General features: G+C 42.0%; 1 protein-coding gene across 1 annotated transcript in view; it reads left to right on the forward strand.

Annotated features, from left to right (window-relative positions):
• Nucleotides 1–15119, forward strand: part of C1H14orf93 (chromosome 1 C14orf93 homolog) — a 37161-nt gene that overhangs the window by 2529 nt on the left and 19513 nt on the right. The window contains exons 2-3 of the mRNA XM_077299060.1: nucleotides 10596–11590; nucleotides 13343–13681. Coding sequence (XP_077155175.1) covers nucleotides 11048–11590; nucleotides 13343–13681 — 882 coding nt within the window. The 5' untranslated portion in view covers nucleotides 10596–11047. The remainder of the gene's footprint in view (nucleotides 1–10595; nucleotides 11591–13342; nucleotides 13682–15119) is intronic.

A 15119-nucleotide genomic window follows, 5' to 3' on the forward strand; every position in this document is an offset into this window, starting at 1 on the left:
ATTTTTTACCAGTGGCACGCATGACATGTTTATGGGGCTGTGTAAAACACATACAACAGAGAGATGGCATCCGTGTGTCATCTGAGAGCTGTCTGTGTGCTGTACATGTTTAACATTGCAAAGTATAGTAGAAGCTTTGTAATTAGTTTTTCTTGAGCATACTGAAAAAATAAATGACGCACTGATGGCACACTGATACTGTTTTTTTCTGGTACCGGTGATATACTGATGTGTGGGGGGGGCCTTATTCAGTAGGCAGAGTAACTGCTGCATTTGGACATTGCTCCATCAACAAAGGTAAAATGTAAAAGCATATATATTCAGTTTCACTAGATGCATAATTATTCAAATAAATAAAATCTAAAAATATTTATCCTAATAAGAATGACTAAAAAATCAAAATGACAGATTCACTACTATTATTTGCTTAATTCTGCTCCCCAAAAATGGAATCAAATCAAATAAATCATATACATATACAGTTATGGCCGAAAGTGTTGGCATCCTGAAATTGTTCCAGAAAATGAAGTATTTCTCCTAGAAAATTATTACTATTACTCATGTTTTGTTATACACATGTTTATTTCCTTCGTGTGTATTGGAACAATACGAAAAAACAGAAAAAAGGGAAATTGGACATCATTTCATACAAACCTCCAAAATGGACCTGACAAAGTTGGCACCTTTCCAAAATTGTGGGTAAACAACTTTGTTTCAAGCATGTAGTGCTCTTTCAAACTCACCTGTGGCAAGTAACAGGTGTGGGCAATATGAAAATCACACTTGATAAAAAGGGGAGAAGTTGACTCAATCTTTGCATTGTGTTTTTGTGTGTGCCACATTAACCCTTTCACGACATGCGCCGTACATGTACTGCGCATGTCGTGTCTCCCCCTTTGATGTGGGCTCCGGCGGTGAGCCCACATCAAAGTCGCGACATGTCAGCTGTTTTGTACAGCTGACATGTGCGCGCAATAGTGGCGGGTGAAATCGCTATTCACCCGCCGCTATTAACCTGTTAAATGCCGCTGTCAAACGCAGACAGCGGCATTTAACCGGCGCTTCCGGCCGGGCGGCCGGAATTGACGTCATCGCCGACCCCTGTCACATGATCGGGGGTCGGCGATGCATCAGGATGTTAACCATAGAGGTCCTTGAGACCTCTATGGTTACTAATGCCGGCCTGCTGTGAGCGCCCCCCTGTGGTCGGCGCTCACAGCACACCTGCAATTCAGCTACATAGCAGCGATCTCATGATCGCTGCTATGTAGCTGAGCCAATCGAGTGGTGCCAGCTTCTAGCCTCCCATGGAGGCTATTGAAGCATGGCACAAGTAAAAAAAAAATGTTTTTAAAAATATGAAAAAATATAAAAGTTTAAATCACCCCCCTTTCGCCCCACCCTAAATAAAACAATAAAAAAAAAAATCAAACCTACACGTATTTGGTATCGCCGCGTTCAGAATAGCCCGATCTATCAATAAAAAAAAGCATTAACCTGATCGCTAAACAGCGTAGCACAAAAAAATTTGAAACGCCAGAATTACGTTTTTTTGGTCGCCGCGACATTGCATTAAAATGCAATAACGGGCGATCAAAAAAACATATCTGCACAAAAGGGATGTTATTAAAAACGTCAGCTCGGCACGCAAAAAATAAGCCCTCACCCGACCCTAGATCACGAAAAATGGAGATGCTACGGGTATCAGAAAATGGCACTTTTTTTTTTTTTTTAAGCAAAGTTTTGCATTTTTTTTCACCACTTGGATAAAAAATAACCTAGACATGTTAGGTGTCTATGAACTCGTAATGACCGAGAGAATCACAATGGCAGGTTAGTTTTAGCATTTAGTGAACCTAGGAAAAAAGCCAAACAAAAAACAAGTGTGGGATTGCACGTTCTTTGCAATTTCACCGCACTTGGAATTTTTTTCCCGTTTTCTAGTAAAAGACATGGTAAAACCAATGGTGTCGTTCAAAAGTACAACTCGTCCCGCAAAAAAGAAGCCCTCACATGGCCATATTGACGGAAAAATAAAAAAGTTATGGCTCTGGGAAGGAGGGAAGTGAAAAACGAAAACGCAAAAACGAAAAAGGGCCGCGACTTGAAGGGGTTAAGCATGGAGAATAGAAAGAGAACTGTCAGAGGACTTGGGAGCAAACCTTTTTGAAAAACATCAACATTCTCAAGATTACTAATCCATCTCCAGAGATCTTGATGTTCCTTTACCCCACGGTGCACAACATAATCAAGAAGTTTACAATCCATGGCTCTGTAGCTAATCTCCCTGAATGTGGACAGCAGAGAAAAACTGATGAAAGGTTGCAACACCGGATAGTACCGATGGTGGGTAAGCAGCCCAATCAAGAAATTGAAGCTGTCCTGTAGGCTCAGGGTACATCAGTGTCAGCGGGAACTATCCGTTGACATTTGAATGAAATAAAATGCTATGGCAGGAGACTCAGTAGGACCCCACTGCTCACAAAGAGACTTAAAAAACCTAGATTATGTTTTGCCAAAATCTACGCGAGTAAGCAAAAATCCTTCAGTGAAAGTGGCTTGTAGACAGATGAGACAGATTATTAACGCACGTCATTATATTGTTTGCTGAAAATAGAATGAGACCTACAAAGAAAGGAACTCAGGACCTAAAGTCAAATATGGTGGAGGTTCAAAGATGTTTTGGGGTTGTTTTGCTGCCTCTGACACTGGGTGTCTTGACTGTGTGCAAGGCATCATGGAATCTGAAGATTCCCAAGGGATTTTGGGTCACAATGTAGTGCCCAATGTCAGAAAACTGGGTTTGCGTCCTAGGTCATGGGGTTCAGCAGGACAATGACCCCAAACATACTTCAATATGCATCCAGAAATGGATGGAAACAAAGCGCTAGTGAGTTCTGAAGTGGCCAGCAATTAGTCCGGATCTAAATCCCACTGAACACCTGTGGAGAGATCTTAAAATTGCCTCTGAGAAAAGGAACCCATGAAATGAGAGACCTGGAGCAGTTTACAAAGGAAGAGTGGTCCAAAATTCCAGTTGAGAGGTGTAAGAAGCTTGTTGATGGGAAATGATTGATTGCAGGTATTTATTCCAAAGGGTTTGCAACCAAATATTAAGTTGAGGGTGCCAACAATTTTGTCCAGCCCATTTTTTTGTTTTGTGTGAAATGATGTCCAATTAGCTTTTTTTTGCGTGTTTTTTTGCGTTGTTTCTATACAAACAAATGAAATAAACATGAGTAAATGCAATCATTTTCTGAGAGAAATACTTAATTTTTCTGGGACAATTTCAAGGGTACCAACACTTTTGGCCAGGACTGTAACTAATGTAGGTAGTAAAACCCAAAATATATGAATTTGGTATCTCTATAACCATACAGAATAAAATCACCAGGTCATTTTGCTACAGTGTGGACCTTGTAAAAACAAAAACACTAAAAACAACAGTACAAATTCTGTGTTTTCAATTCCACTTCATTTTGAATTTTGTTTCTTGTTTTCGGCACATTATATGGTGAAATGAATGGTTTAAGCCAAAACAACAACTTGTCCCACATAAAAAATAAGCTCATTATATGGATATGTCACCAGAAAGTAAAAAATGTATTACTCTAGGCAGAGCAGAAGTGTTGGATAAAAGAAGGGCGCAAAAGTGAAAAATGATGCTTCATGTGCCGCGGCTGTTAACCCATTAGGTGACACGCGCTCACAGAGACACATAGCACCGATGGGTTGCTATGACAGCCGAGGGTCTGCTGAAGACCTGTGCTTGTCATGACATTTCTCCTGTGAAAGCCAACCTGTAGCTGGCGTTCATAGATCGGGATTTCCTCTGTACATAGCAGTGCTGCTTCATACATAGCCCAAGCGATCAAATAATCGCAGCTTCACTTACAAATACAGTAAAAAGTGAAAAAAAAAAATCTTAATATGAAAAAAAAAAATAGACACAAATTTAAATCACCCTCCTTTTGCCCCATTACATATAAAACAAAAAACAAGTAAAAATACACATTTGGTATTGTTGCATTTGTAAAAATCCGATCTATCAAAATAAAGAGTAAATTAATGTGATTGGTAAACAGCATCATGAGAAAGGAAATTAAAGGAAAAAACAGATGAAAAAAAGGAAATTGGCCATGCCACGGTGTGAAATGGTGTAAAGGGAACCTGTCAGCAGGATTGTGCACAGTAACTTACAGTGTCAGGTCAGCGCCGTTATACTGCTTACAGTGATACCTTGTGGTTGATGAAATCCGTCTTGTGGTTGTTGTTTTTTCTTTATTTTCAGTTTTAAGTTAATGATATGCCCGCGCTCCGGGGCGGTGTGTGTGGGTCTTCATGTGGTGCTCTGATTAGGTATTCATACTGATGTCTTATGACCGGTCACTGATTCCTCACTGACCTGCCCTCTGGTTTACATAATGAATACCTGTACATACTGAAGAAAAGAAAAAACCTTCTGCAGGCAGAAACTGTGTATAGGTCCCATCTCTGATAGCTGCTACTGCGCAGGCGCCATTTTCAAATTGATTTTTAATTTTTTTTGTACTTGCTCAATGACTTCAAGAATAGTTATTAATAGGACACTAAACATGCAATTATGCTGCAGCGCAGGAGCCATGGCCAGCACCTGCCTGCAGAAGGAATTTTTTTTTTCTTCAGTATGTACAGGCATTCATGCAAACCAGAGGGCAGGTCAGTGAGGGATCAGTGACCGGTCAGCAGTCTGCATAATGAATACCTAATCAGAGCACCACATGAAGACCCCTTCTCCAGCAGGCCGCCCTGGAGCACGGGCATATCATTAACCCAAACCCAAAAATAAAGATTAAACAACAACCACAAGACCGATTTCATCAACAAAGGTATCATCTTGTAGATTGTGAGCCTTCGCGGGGAGGGTCCTCTCTCCTACTGTACCAGTTATGACTTGTATTGTTCAAGATTATTGTACTTGTTTTTATTATGTATACCCCTCCTCACTTGTAAAGCGCCATGGAATAAATGGCGCTATAACAATAAATAATAATAATCTTAATCAGTATAAGGCTATGTGCACACGGTGCGGATCTGCAGCTGTTTTCCATGCGTTGTACAGTACAATGTAAACCTATGGAAAACAAAATCCGCAGTGCACATGCTGCAGAAAAAAAACGCGCAGAAACACCGCGGTTTACATTCCGCAGCATGTCAATTCTTTGTGCGGATTCCGCAGCTGTTTACACCTGCTCCATAATAGGAATCCGCAAGTGGAATCTGCACAAAAACAGCGGTAAATCCGCAGGTAATCCGCAGTGCGGTTTACCTGCGGATTTTCAAAAACAGGTGTGGAAAAATCCGCAGAGATCCAACCTACGTGTGCACATACCCTAACGGTGCTGACTTGACACTGTAGGTTACTGTGCACAGTCTTACTGACAGGTTCCCTTTAAAGGGAACCTGTCACCCCCAAAATCGAAGATGAGCTAAGCCCACCGGCATCAGGGGCTTATCTACAGCATTCGGTAATGCCGTAGATAAGCCCCCGATGTATCCTGAAAGATGAGAAAAAGAGGTTAGATTATACTCACCTGGGCGGGCGGTCCGATCCGATGGGCGTCGTGGTCCGGTCCGGGGCCTCCCATCTTCTTACGATGATGTCCTCTTCTTGTCTTCATACTGCTTCTCTGGTGCAGGCGTACTTTGTCTGTCCTGTTGAGGGCAGATCAAAGTACTGCAGTGCGCAGGTGCTGGGCCTCTCTGACCTTTCCTGGAGCCTGTGCACTGCAGTACTTTGCTCTGCCCTCAACAGGGAAGACAAAGTACATCTGCGCTGGAGCCGCAGCCTGAAGATAAGAGGAGGACATCATCTGATGAAGATGGGAGGACCCAAACCGCGACGCCCATCGTACCGGGACCGCCCCTGGGTGAGTATAATCTAACCTCTTTTTCTCTTTCAGGATACATCGGGGGGCTTATCTACAGCATTACAGAATGCTGTAGATAAGCCCCTGATGCCGGTGGGCTTAGCTCATCTTAGATTTTGGGGTTCCCTTTAAGGAGTTGTCCTCTTCTTCAACAACCACTTCTTAAATGCTGTAGTCTGTAAAATTAAAAAAAAAATTCTATTCACTTCCTGTACCTGCTCTGTTCCAGTGCTGCCAGTGCGGGAATTAAGGATCAGAATTCTTTATTTTATATGGGAAAAATGAAGTGTCTTTATGAGATCAAAGTGGTTGTCCAATTATAGGAGAAAGAATGGGTGGGCATGTATGCGCTTGAAATAAAAAACAAGCTTCAGTGGTACTCTGCTCTCATTTCTAAATAGAGTAGATATCACTTCTGAGCTGGAACAGACCTTTAAAAGCAAGCAACAATGGATCTATGGGGATTCTGGAAGGTGAGTATGCCACCGTTTTTTGTTAACCCCTTTAATTGTAGAATTATACCTTCCTGAATGATTACAGTGGCTTGCAAAAGTATTCACCTCCTTGTCATTTTTTATGTTTTGCTACCTTCCAACCTGGAACTTCACTATTTTGTTTGAGGGTTTGGCATCAGTTCATGTAAAGAACATTAACCCCTTTCTGACATTAGACATACTATCCCGTCGAGGTGGGGTGGGCCCGTATGACCACCGACGGGATAGTACGTCATATGCGATCGGCCGCGCTCATGGGGGGAGCGCGGCCGGGTGTTAGCTGACTATCGCAGCTGACATCCGGCACTATGTGCCAGGAGCGGTCACGGACCACCCCCGGCACATTAATCCCCGGCACACTGCGATCAAACATGATTGCAGTGTTCCGGCGGTATAGGGAAGCATCGCGCAGGGAGAGGGCTCCCCTGCGTGCTTCCCTGAGACCCCCAGAGCAACGCAATGTGATCGCGTTGCTCCGAGGGTCTCTTACCTCCTCCCTGCAGCAGGCCCGGATCCAAAATGGCCGCTGCATCCGGGTCCTGCAGGGAGGTGGCTTCACAGCACCTGCTCAGAGCAGGCACCTGTAAGCCTGGAGCTGTGCACCTCAGATCGCTGATCTGACACAGTGCACAGCAAAGTGTCAGATCAGCGATCTTACACTATAACATGATGCCCCCCCGGGGTCAATGTTATAGTGTAAAAAAAAATATTCACGTGTAAAAAAAATTTTAAAAAAATCCCCCCCCCCCCAAAAAAAAAAAGAAATATATATATATATATTGTTCCTATAAATACATTTCTTTAAATAAAAAAAACTATAAAAGTACATATATTTAGTTTCGCCGCGTCCGTAACGACCCGACCTATAAAACTGTCCCACTAGTTAACCCCTTCAGTGAACACCGTAAAAAAAAGAAAGAGAAAAAAACAGGCAAAAAACAACGCTTTATTATCATACCACCAAACAAAAAGTGGAATAACACGCGATCAAAAAGACGGATATAAATAACCATGGTGCCGCTGAAAACGTCATCTTGTCCCGCAAAAAACGAGCTGCCATACAGTGTCATCAAAGAAAAAATAAAAAAGTTATAGTCCTCAGAATAAAGCGATGCAAAAATAATTATTTTTTCTATAAAATAGTTTTTATCGTATAAAAGCGCCAAAACATAAAAAATGATATAAATGAGGTATCGCTGTAATCGTACTGACCCGAAGAATAAAACTGCTTTATCCATTTTACCAAATGCGGAACGGTATAAACACCTCCCCCCAAAGAAATTCATGAATAGCTGGTTTTTGGTCATCCTGCCTCACAAAAATCGGAATAAAAAGCGATCAAAAAATGTCACGTGCCCGAAAATGTTACCAATAAAAACATCAACTCGTCCCGCAAAAAACGAGACTTCACATGACTCTGTGGACCAAAATATGGAAGAATTATAGCTCTCAAAATGTGGTAACGCCAAAAAATATTTTTTGCAATAAAAAGCGTCTTTCACTGTGTGACGGCTGCCAATCATAAAAATCCGCTAAAAAACCCGCTATAAATAGTAAATCAAACCGCCCTTCATCACCCCCTTAGTTAGGGAAAAATAAAAAAAATATTTATTTCCATTTTCCCATTTGGGTTAGGTTTAGGGTTAGGGCTAGGGTTGGGGCTACAGTTAGGGTTGGGGCTAAAGTTAGTGTTAGGGTTTGGATTACATTTAGGGTTGGGAATAGGGTTGGGATTAGGGTTAGGGGTGTGGTTAGGATTACCGTTTGGATTAGGGTTAGGGATGTGTTTGGATTAGGGTTTCAGTTATAATTGGGGGGTTCCACATTGGACAACAACTTTTGGGGTCCAATTTCTCCTGTTACACTTGGGAAAATGCAAAACTGGGGGCTAAAAAATAATTTTTGTGGAAAAAAAAGGATTTTTTATTTTTACGGCTCTGCATTATAAACTGTAGTGAAACACTTGGGGGTTCAAAGTTCTCAAAACACATCTAGATAAGTTCCTTGGGGGGTCTAGTTTCCAATATGAGGTCACTTGGGGGGGGTTTCTACTGTTTAGGTACATTAGGGGCTCTGCAAACGCAATGTGATGCCTGCAGACCAATCCATCTAAGTCTGCATTCCAAATGACGCTCCTTCCCTTCCGAGCTTTGCCATTTGCTCAAACGGTACATCAGGGGCTCTCCAAACGCAACATGTCGTCCCATCTCAATTCCTGTCAATTTTGCATTGAAAAGTCAAACGGCGCTCCTTCCCTTCTGAGCTCTCCCATGCGCCCAAACAGTGGTTTACCCCCACATATGGGGTATCAACGTACTCAGGACAAATTGGACAACAACTTTTGGGGTCCAATTTCTTCTCTTACCCTTGGGAAAATAAAAATGTTGGAGGCGAAAAGATCATTTTTGTGAAAAAATATGATTTTTTTATTTTTACGGCTCTGCATTATAAACTTCTGTGAATCACTTAATGGGTCAAAGTGCTCACCACACATCTAGATAAATTCCTTAGGGGGTCTACTTTCCAAAATGGTGTCACTTGTGGGGGGTTTCAATGTTTAGGCACATCAGGGGCTCTCCAAACGCAACGTGGCATCCCATCTCAATTCCTGTCAATTTTGCATTGAAAAGTCAAATGGCACTCCTTCCCTTCCGAGCTCTACCATGCGCCCAAACAGTGGTTTACCCCCACATATGGGGTATCGGCGTACTCAGGACAAATTGTGCAACAACTTTTGGGGTCCATTTTCTCCTGTTACTCTTGGTAAAATAAAACAAATTGGAGCTGAAGTAAATTTTTTGTGAAAAAAAGTTAAATGTTCATTTTTATTTAAACATTCCAAAAATTCCTGTGAAACACCTGTAGGGTTAATAAACTTCTTGAATGTGGTTTTGAGCACCTTGAGGGGTGCAGTTTTTAGAATGGTGTCATACTCGGGTATTTTTTATCATATAGGCCCCTCAAAATGACTTCAAATGAGATGTGGTCCCTAAAAAAAAAATGGTGTTGTAAAAATGAGAAATTGCTGGTCCACTTTTAACCCTTATAACTCCCTGACAAAAAAAAATGTTGTTCCAAAATTGTGCTGATGTAAAGTAGACATATGGGAAATGTTACTTATTAAGTATTTTGTGTGACATATCTCTGTGATTTAATTGCATAAAAATTCTAAAGTTGGAAAATTGTGAAATTTTTAAAATTTTCGCCAAAGTTCAGTTTTTTTTTCACAAATAAACGCAGGTAATATCAAAGAAATTTTACCACTATCAAGAAGTACAATATGTCACGAGAAAAAAATGTCAGAATCATCGGGATCCGTTGAAGCGTTCCAGAGTTATAACCTCATAAAGGGACAGTGGTCAGAATTGTAAAAAATTGGCCCGGTCATTAACGTGCAAAGCACCCTTGGGGGTAAAGGGGTTAAATCACTGTATTGGTAACCATAATTCAATAATGATCCCAAACATTTTTTGGTACTAAAAATAGATAATTTTAATAATATAGTAATTTAAAAAAATATTAAAACATTACAATGAAAATAATAGAAAAGGTGCTGAATTCAATTGAAAATAGGGGCCATTTTGCCATGGAATGAACACTAAGCAGCGGCCAAAACGTTAATAATTGATTTTCAAAACATAGTAAGGTGATACATTATATACAAATTAATGAAATTCAATCTATGTGAAGGCTTCAAAAAAATGTCTGCCTATAATAAGAATGAGCACTTCACAATAAGTTATTGTATAGTCACCTATATGTTAAAAGTGAAGTATTCGTCATGGGATAATAATGTGCACAATGCTAAATGAACGATTGCCTGCCTAGGCTAATAAATGCTATCTATACCCATGACTAAATATCACTTGAATAAAGCAATAAGGTATGTTACCTATATGGCCGCGTGTTAATCTCCTGGCGTCCCTCAAAGGGGGTGAATACTTTCGCAAGCCACTGTACATCTTATGTTTTTGTTAATTGGTGGCAGTGATAATTTTGTTATGGTTATTAATGTATTTCACAGGAAAAACTGCATTTTACCCTTTCTTCACTTTGGTTAAAACAAAACCACATGCTTTTGGAATGAGGATGCGCCTTTCTGTATCTGCTTTAATGTTATTGTCATGTCGCCAGCTCTTTTATTGTCAGCTTTGTGAATAGCTTTATTGCTGTGTTCCTTAGCTGTTGTGAGATATTTCCCAGAAATTTTAGCAATCTGAACACTTCGGTAATTTATCAGACCGCAATCTCCATAAGAAGTCAACAAGTATGAAAACAGAAGCTTAAAAACACATAGAGGAACTGGAATAATCGGATTGGGGGCCGAAATAAATCTGGTGGGATGTGTTTGCAATCTGACAGTAGGAATAGAAAATGTTCCCTCAGGAATCCGTGACAATCACAGGAAAACATCATGAATATATTAAATAATACATCATCGAGACAGATGACACAACATACTGGAGTATTGCTCGGACTTGAATTATTTAGGTGTAATATTCCATTTCATAGACCATCACAGAAAAGCTAATAAGAATAAGGCGGTGGATGTTATATCTGTAAAATATTTATTCATAGTAACCACTATTTACACTGATCAGTTAGACTTTTAGGACAAATATTTGGATTGAGCATTTTGCCAAGATGTCATTCAGTGCGACAATATTGTTCACGCCACCACCAGGACAAAGTGATGGAAAGTGTGCCTGCAAAGTTGAAAGTACGTCGGGTGGTTCAGTGTCTGTTGATGGCGCGACCCCTATCACAGTTAATGGGCAAGGTATGGCAGTGCAGGGTTGTGAGCAGCTCCTTCACCTTATCTATCAACGAGTGGAGAAAGCAGTGGGACTAGCCGAAGCTGCCCTTAATGTTGCCAACGCAAACAGTAGCCTCCTCAGTCAACTCCAAGGCGAGGTCAGTAGTCTCAGGAGAGAAATGGAAAGGCCAGAGGCTCCAAAGTCGCCACCAGAAATCCGTGCACGGTGTAAGTTATCGGAGGAGGAGGAGGAGGCTGAAGAAATTGGTGGAGTTCAGGTTGTCATTGAGGAGCTGAGGCAGCTGGGAGCCGCCTCTGCCTCATTAGTTACTGGGCTTCACCCTCCGGTTCTGGACAGGACCAGAGAAAACTGCTTAACGGCATGTCCGCCCAATGAAGCTCCATCCCTCCTAAGTCCAGTGCATATGCCAGTAAGTAAGCTTGTGTATGTGCTCCCATATTACTACCGCTATGTAATGACACGCTTACCTTTCCTCCTACCTAAGTTATGTGTTGGCCATTGTTTTTATACATTTATTCACATTTATAATGTATTTGTTGATGCACAATAAAAGCAGCACACGACATGAAAGGGAACCTGTCACCGGGGTTTGCAAATTAAACTAAAGCCACCACCGTTAACTGATGTCTTACCGCAGCCCATCATTCTGCATATAAGCCCCCAGCTCATCCTCATTGCTTTTATAAGTCTCCCATGCCATATGCTAATCAGCACCGTCTGGTCCGGTGGGCATCTGTTGTCTGGGGTATGCACCTCTTTTATCGGCGGAATCTCCATTCTCTCGCTTTGATTGATGTGAATGTCAAGTCCCACGTCACCAATAAATCCCTGTGAATCTTGCGCCCGTGCCATTAAATTGCAGGCACACTTTTCTCTGACCTACTAAGGGTAGAGCAAAGTCCTGTAATGTACAGTCTTCTATTAACTGGAGGTCAGCACTTGCACATTAAAGAACTTTACTCTGCCCATAGTAAGGCAAAGTGCACAGATTCGTAAGGGTCTGTGGATGACATAGGACACGTCAATGAAGGCAGGGTGATGTATATTCTGCCAGAGAAGTGGCGCAGACCACTGACACCCATCAGACCAGACCATGGTGATTAGCATATGGTGCAGGAGACTTATAAAGGTAGTTTTTGCTATGTGTTGGAGGCTTGTGTACATTTTAATGGATTGCGTTAATAGACCAGTTACAAGCATTGGCTTTAGTTTATACTGGGAAAACCTGGTGACTGGTTCCCCTTAAGTACACCTCTTATACCTGTGTAGGCCGGTGTACTTACTTTGAAAGATCATGTCAGAATGGCAGTAAGATGAGCACTTATAGGTAGAGCAGGTATCTATCTACAGAGGGAAGTCTCAGAGAGGATTATACAGCCATTTTGACATGATTTTGTAAAGTCCGCACGCCTGGCTTATCAGGGCTAAGATATCTGTGTAATACGATATTGTGAAATGTGCTGACAGCTTCGCGTTCATTAGTATAAGACTATAGACAAGTAAACCAGTGAGAACATGTGCATATGTTACTACTGGGATCTCTTGTAGGAAGCACATTCCCTGCAGCCCATTAATAAGCTCCGTCCTTGTTAGGCAAATCCTAGAGCCCTGTAGGCTTTCCCATCACTGTCAGCCGCTAGCTCCAGACTGTTCTTGCCTGGTATCACTCGTGTGTATAAGGAAACTGCCAGAATGGCTAATGTAAGAGAAAGACCATTGCAACCAGTCAGTTAATATGTGTGAGGCCGGATGCATCTGAACATAGACTCAGCCACCTATGCTCTTCTTTAGCCAGATCCCGAGTTCCCGGCCTAGGATCCAGCTGTTGATCCTGTACCTGGCATTCTTTTGGCCCCGCACTCCTCTGCTCCCGGCCATGATTATGTGTGCATAAGATATCCGCTCGCAGTCTGTTTCTGTCTCCATTCTAGTGCCCTCCAGTGGGACACGCAGTCTGTCACTTGTAATAGGGACAGCTTCTGTTTGCTGCAATCCTGGCAGGTGTGTCATCTTTGTACCATCTGTTGTGTACCTGCAGAAAGCTGGGTTCCCTCCCTGCCAGCCTCCTCTTTGTATTACAGCACTGCACTTTCCTATCTGAATGCCATGTTTTGCGCATTACACATTTACTAGTCACGCATGCATACTTTCATTTTTATAGGTCATCGATGACTTCCTAACATCAGAGTCCCCAGCCCAGAGGATTTTAGCCTCCACCTTTGTGAAGCAGTTGACAGACACTCGTCCTCATAGGGACCCAGTGGAAAACCTGAATGAACCAATTCCTCCGATTGTGAAATCAAGTCATTCCCAAATGTTAATGCAGAAAGATGGCTCCCTAAGTCCAGGAGGGATGATTGCAGCAGAAACTTCACCCGATTCCGGAGACATGAGGCCAAGTTCATCACCATGTTTTCCGACTTTTTATAGTGGCTCAAACAGTCGGCAGCGCAGCAATGGGCAGAAATGTTCTCGCCGAAAACGAGACCTAGTGCTGTCGGTGAGTTTATTTATTGTGAGAGGTGAGAAGACCCCATTTTATTATACTTAGACAACAGCTAAGGGTAAGCGGTAAATGTAAAACACACCACCATCAAAAATATTCAATTGTATTTCTATATACAAACATATTTGTATTTGTGCATAGATACAAGTCACGTACACTTCCATTATTCCAGCACCTGATAATCATGAAATTCTGACAATATGCCATCAAACTTAAAGGGAACCGGTCAGTAGGATTGTGCACAGTAACCTACACCCAGTGTCAGATCGGCGCCGTTATACTGATTAAAATGATACCTTGGTTGATGAAATCTGTCTTGTGGTTGTTTCTTAATCTTTATTTTCAGTTTTGTGTTAATGATATGCTCGTGTTGCGGGGCCTATGCAGTAGCAGCTATTGGTGTGTGTACAGATCCGATAGCTACTACTGCGCAGGCATCGTCAGCGCCATCTTGCTGGAAAAGAAAAAACATTTCTTCCTCCAAGATGGCGCAGCCCGCGCCTGAGCAGTAGCAGCTCTCGGAGATAGCCGAAAACTGCTACTGCGCAGGCGCGAGCTGCGCCATCTTGGAGGAGGAATTTTTTTTTCTTCTCCAGCAAGATGGCGGCGCCTGCACAGTAGTAGCTATCAGAACTCTATTCACCCCGATAGCTGCTACTGCGTAGCCATTTTCAAATTATTAATTTTTTTTTTATTCTTGCTCAATAACATCAAGAATACTTATTAAATGGACACTAAACAACACGGCTGGCACCTGCCTGCAAAAGGTTTTTTTCTTCGGTATGTACAGGCATTCATTATGTAAACTAGGGGACAGATCAGTGACCGGTCAGCAGTCTGCATTATGAATACCTAATCAGAGCACCACATGAAGACCGCCCAGGAGCACGAGCATATCATTAACTCAAAACTGAAAATAAAGATTACACAACAACCACAAGACAGATTTAATCAACCAAGGTATCATTGTAATCCGTATAACGGCGCCAACCTGACACTGTCTGTGCACAATCCTGCTGACAGGTTCACTTTAAGCATTCAATGCTGGAGAACCAGGAAAATTACTTGATAGTCCATCATACTAAGCAGTGTATGGCCTACATTACTTCTGACTGGTTTTAGGACACAAAAGGAACATCAGTGTCTATGTCAGCATGCCCTTAGAATGTCTTTGTGGGTAATGGGCCTCCTACCGTCAGCAGAGGTACAATAAGGGACCATTTCAGGTTATAGGAGCAGTATCAAGGGCCTGTCATAGTGCTGTTGTGGGGAATCGTACACTGAAATGACTGTCAGTGCACCATGACCCACTGCAGAAGACCCCCAATTTTTGCAGTGGTAACTTTTATACTCTTCCAGTATTACAGAGTGTCTGACAATCCTGGTACGTCTGTGGTCCAGGTTATTGGTATGTTGGTGTCCATACAAATTG

Source organism: Ranitomeya variabilis, chromosome 1 (genome assembly GCF_051348905.1).
Source record: "Ranitomeya variabilis isolate aRanVar5 chromosome 1, aRanVar5.hap1, whole genome shotgun sequence".
Taxonomy (NCBI): Eukaryota; Metazoa; Chordata; class Amphibia; order Anura; family Dendrobatidae; genus Ranitomeya; species Ranitomeya variabilis.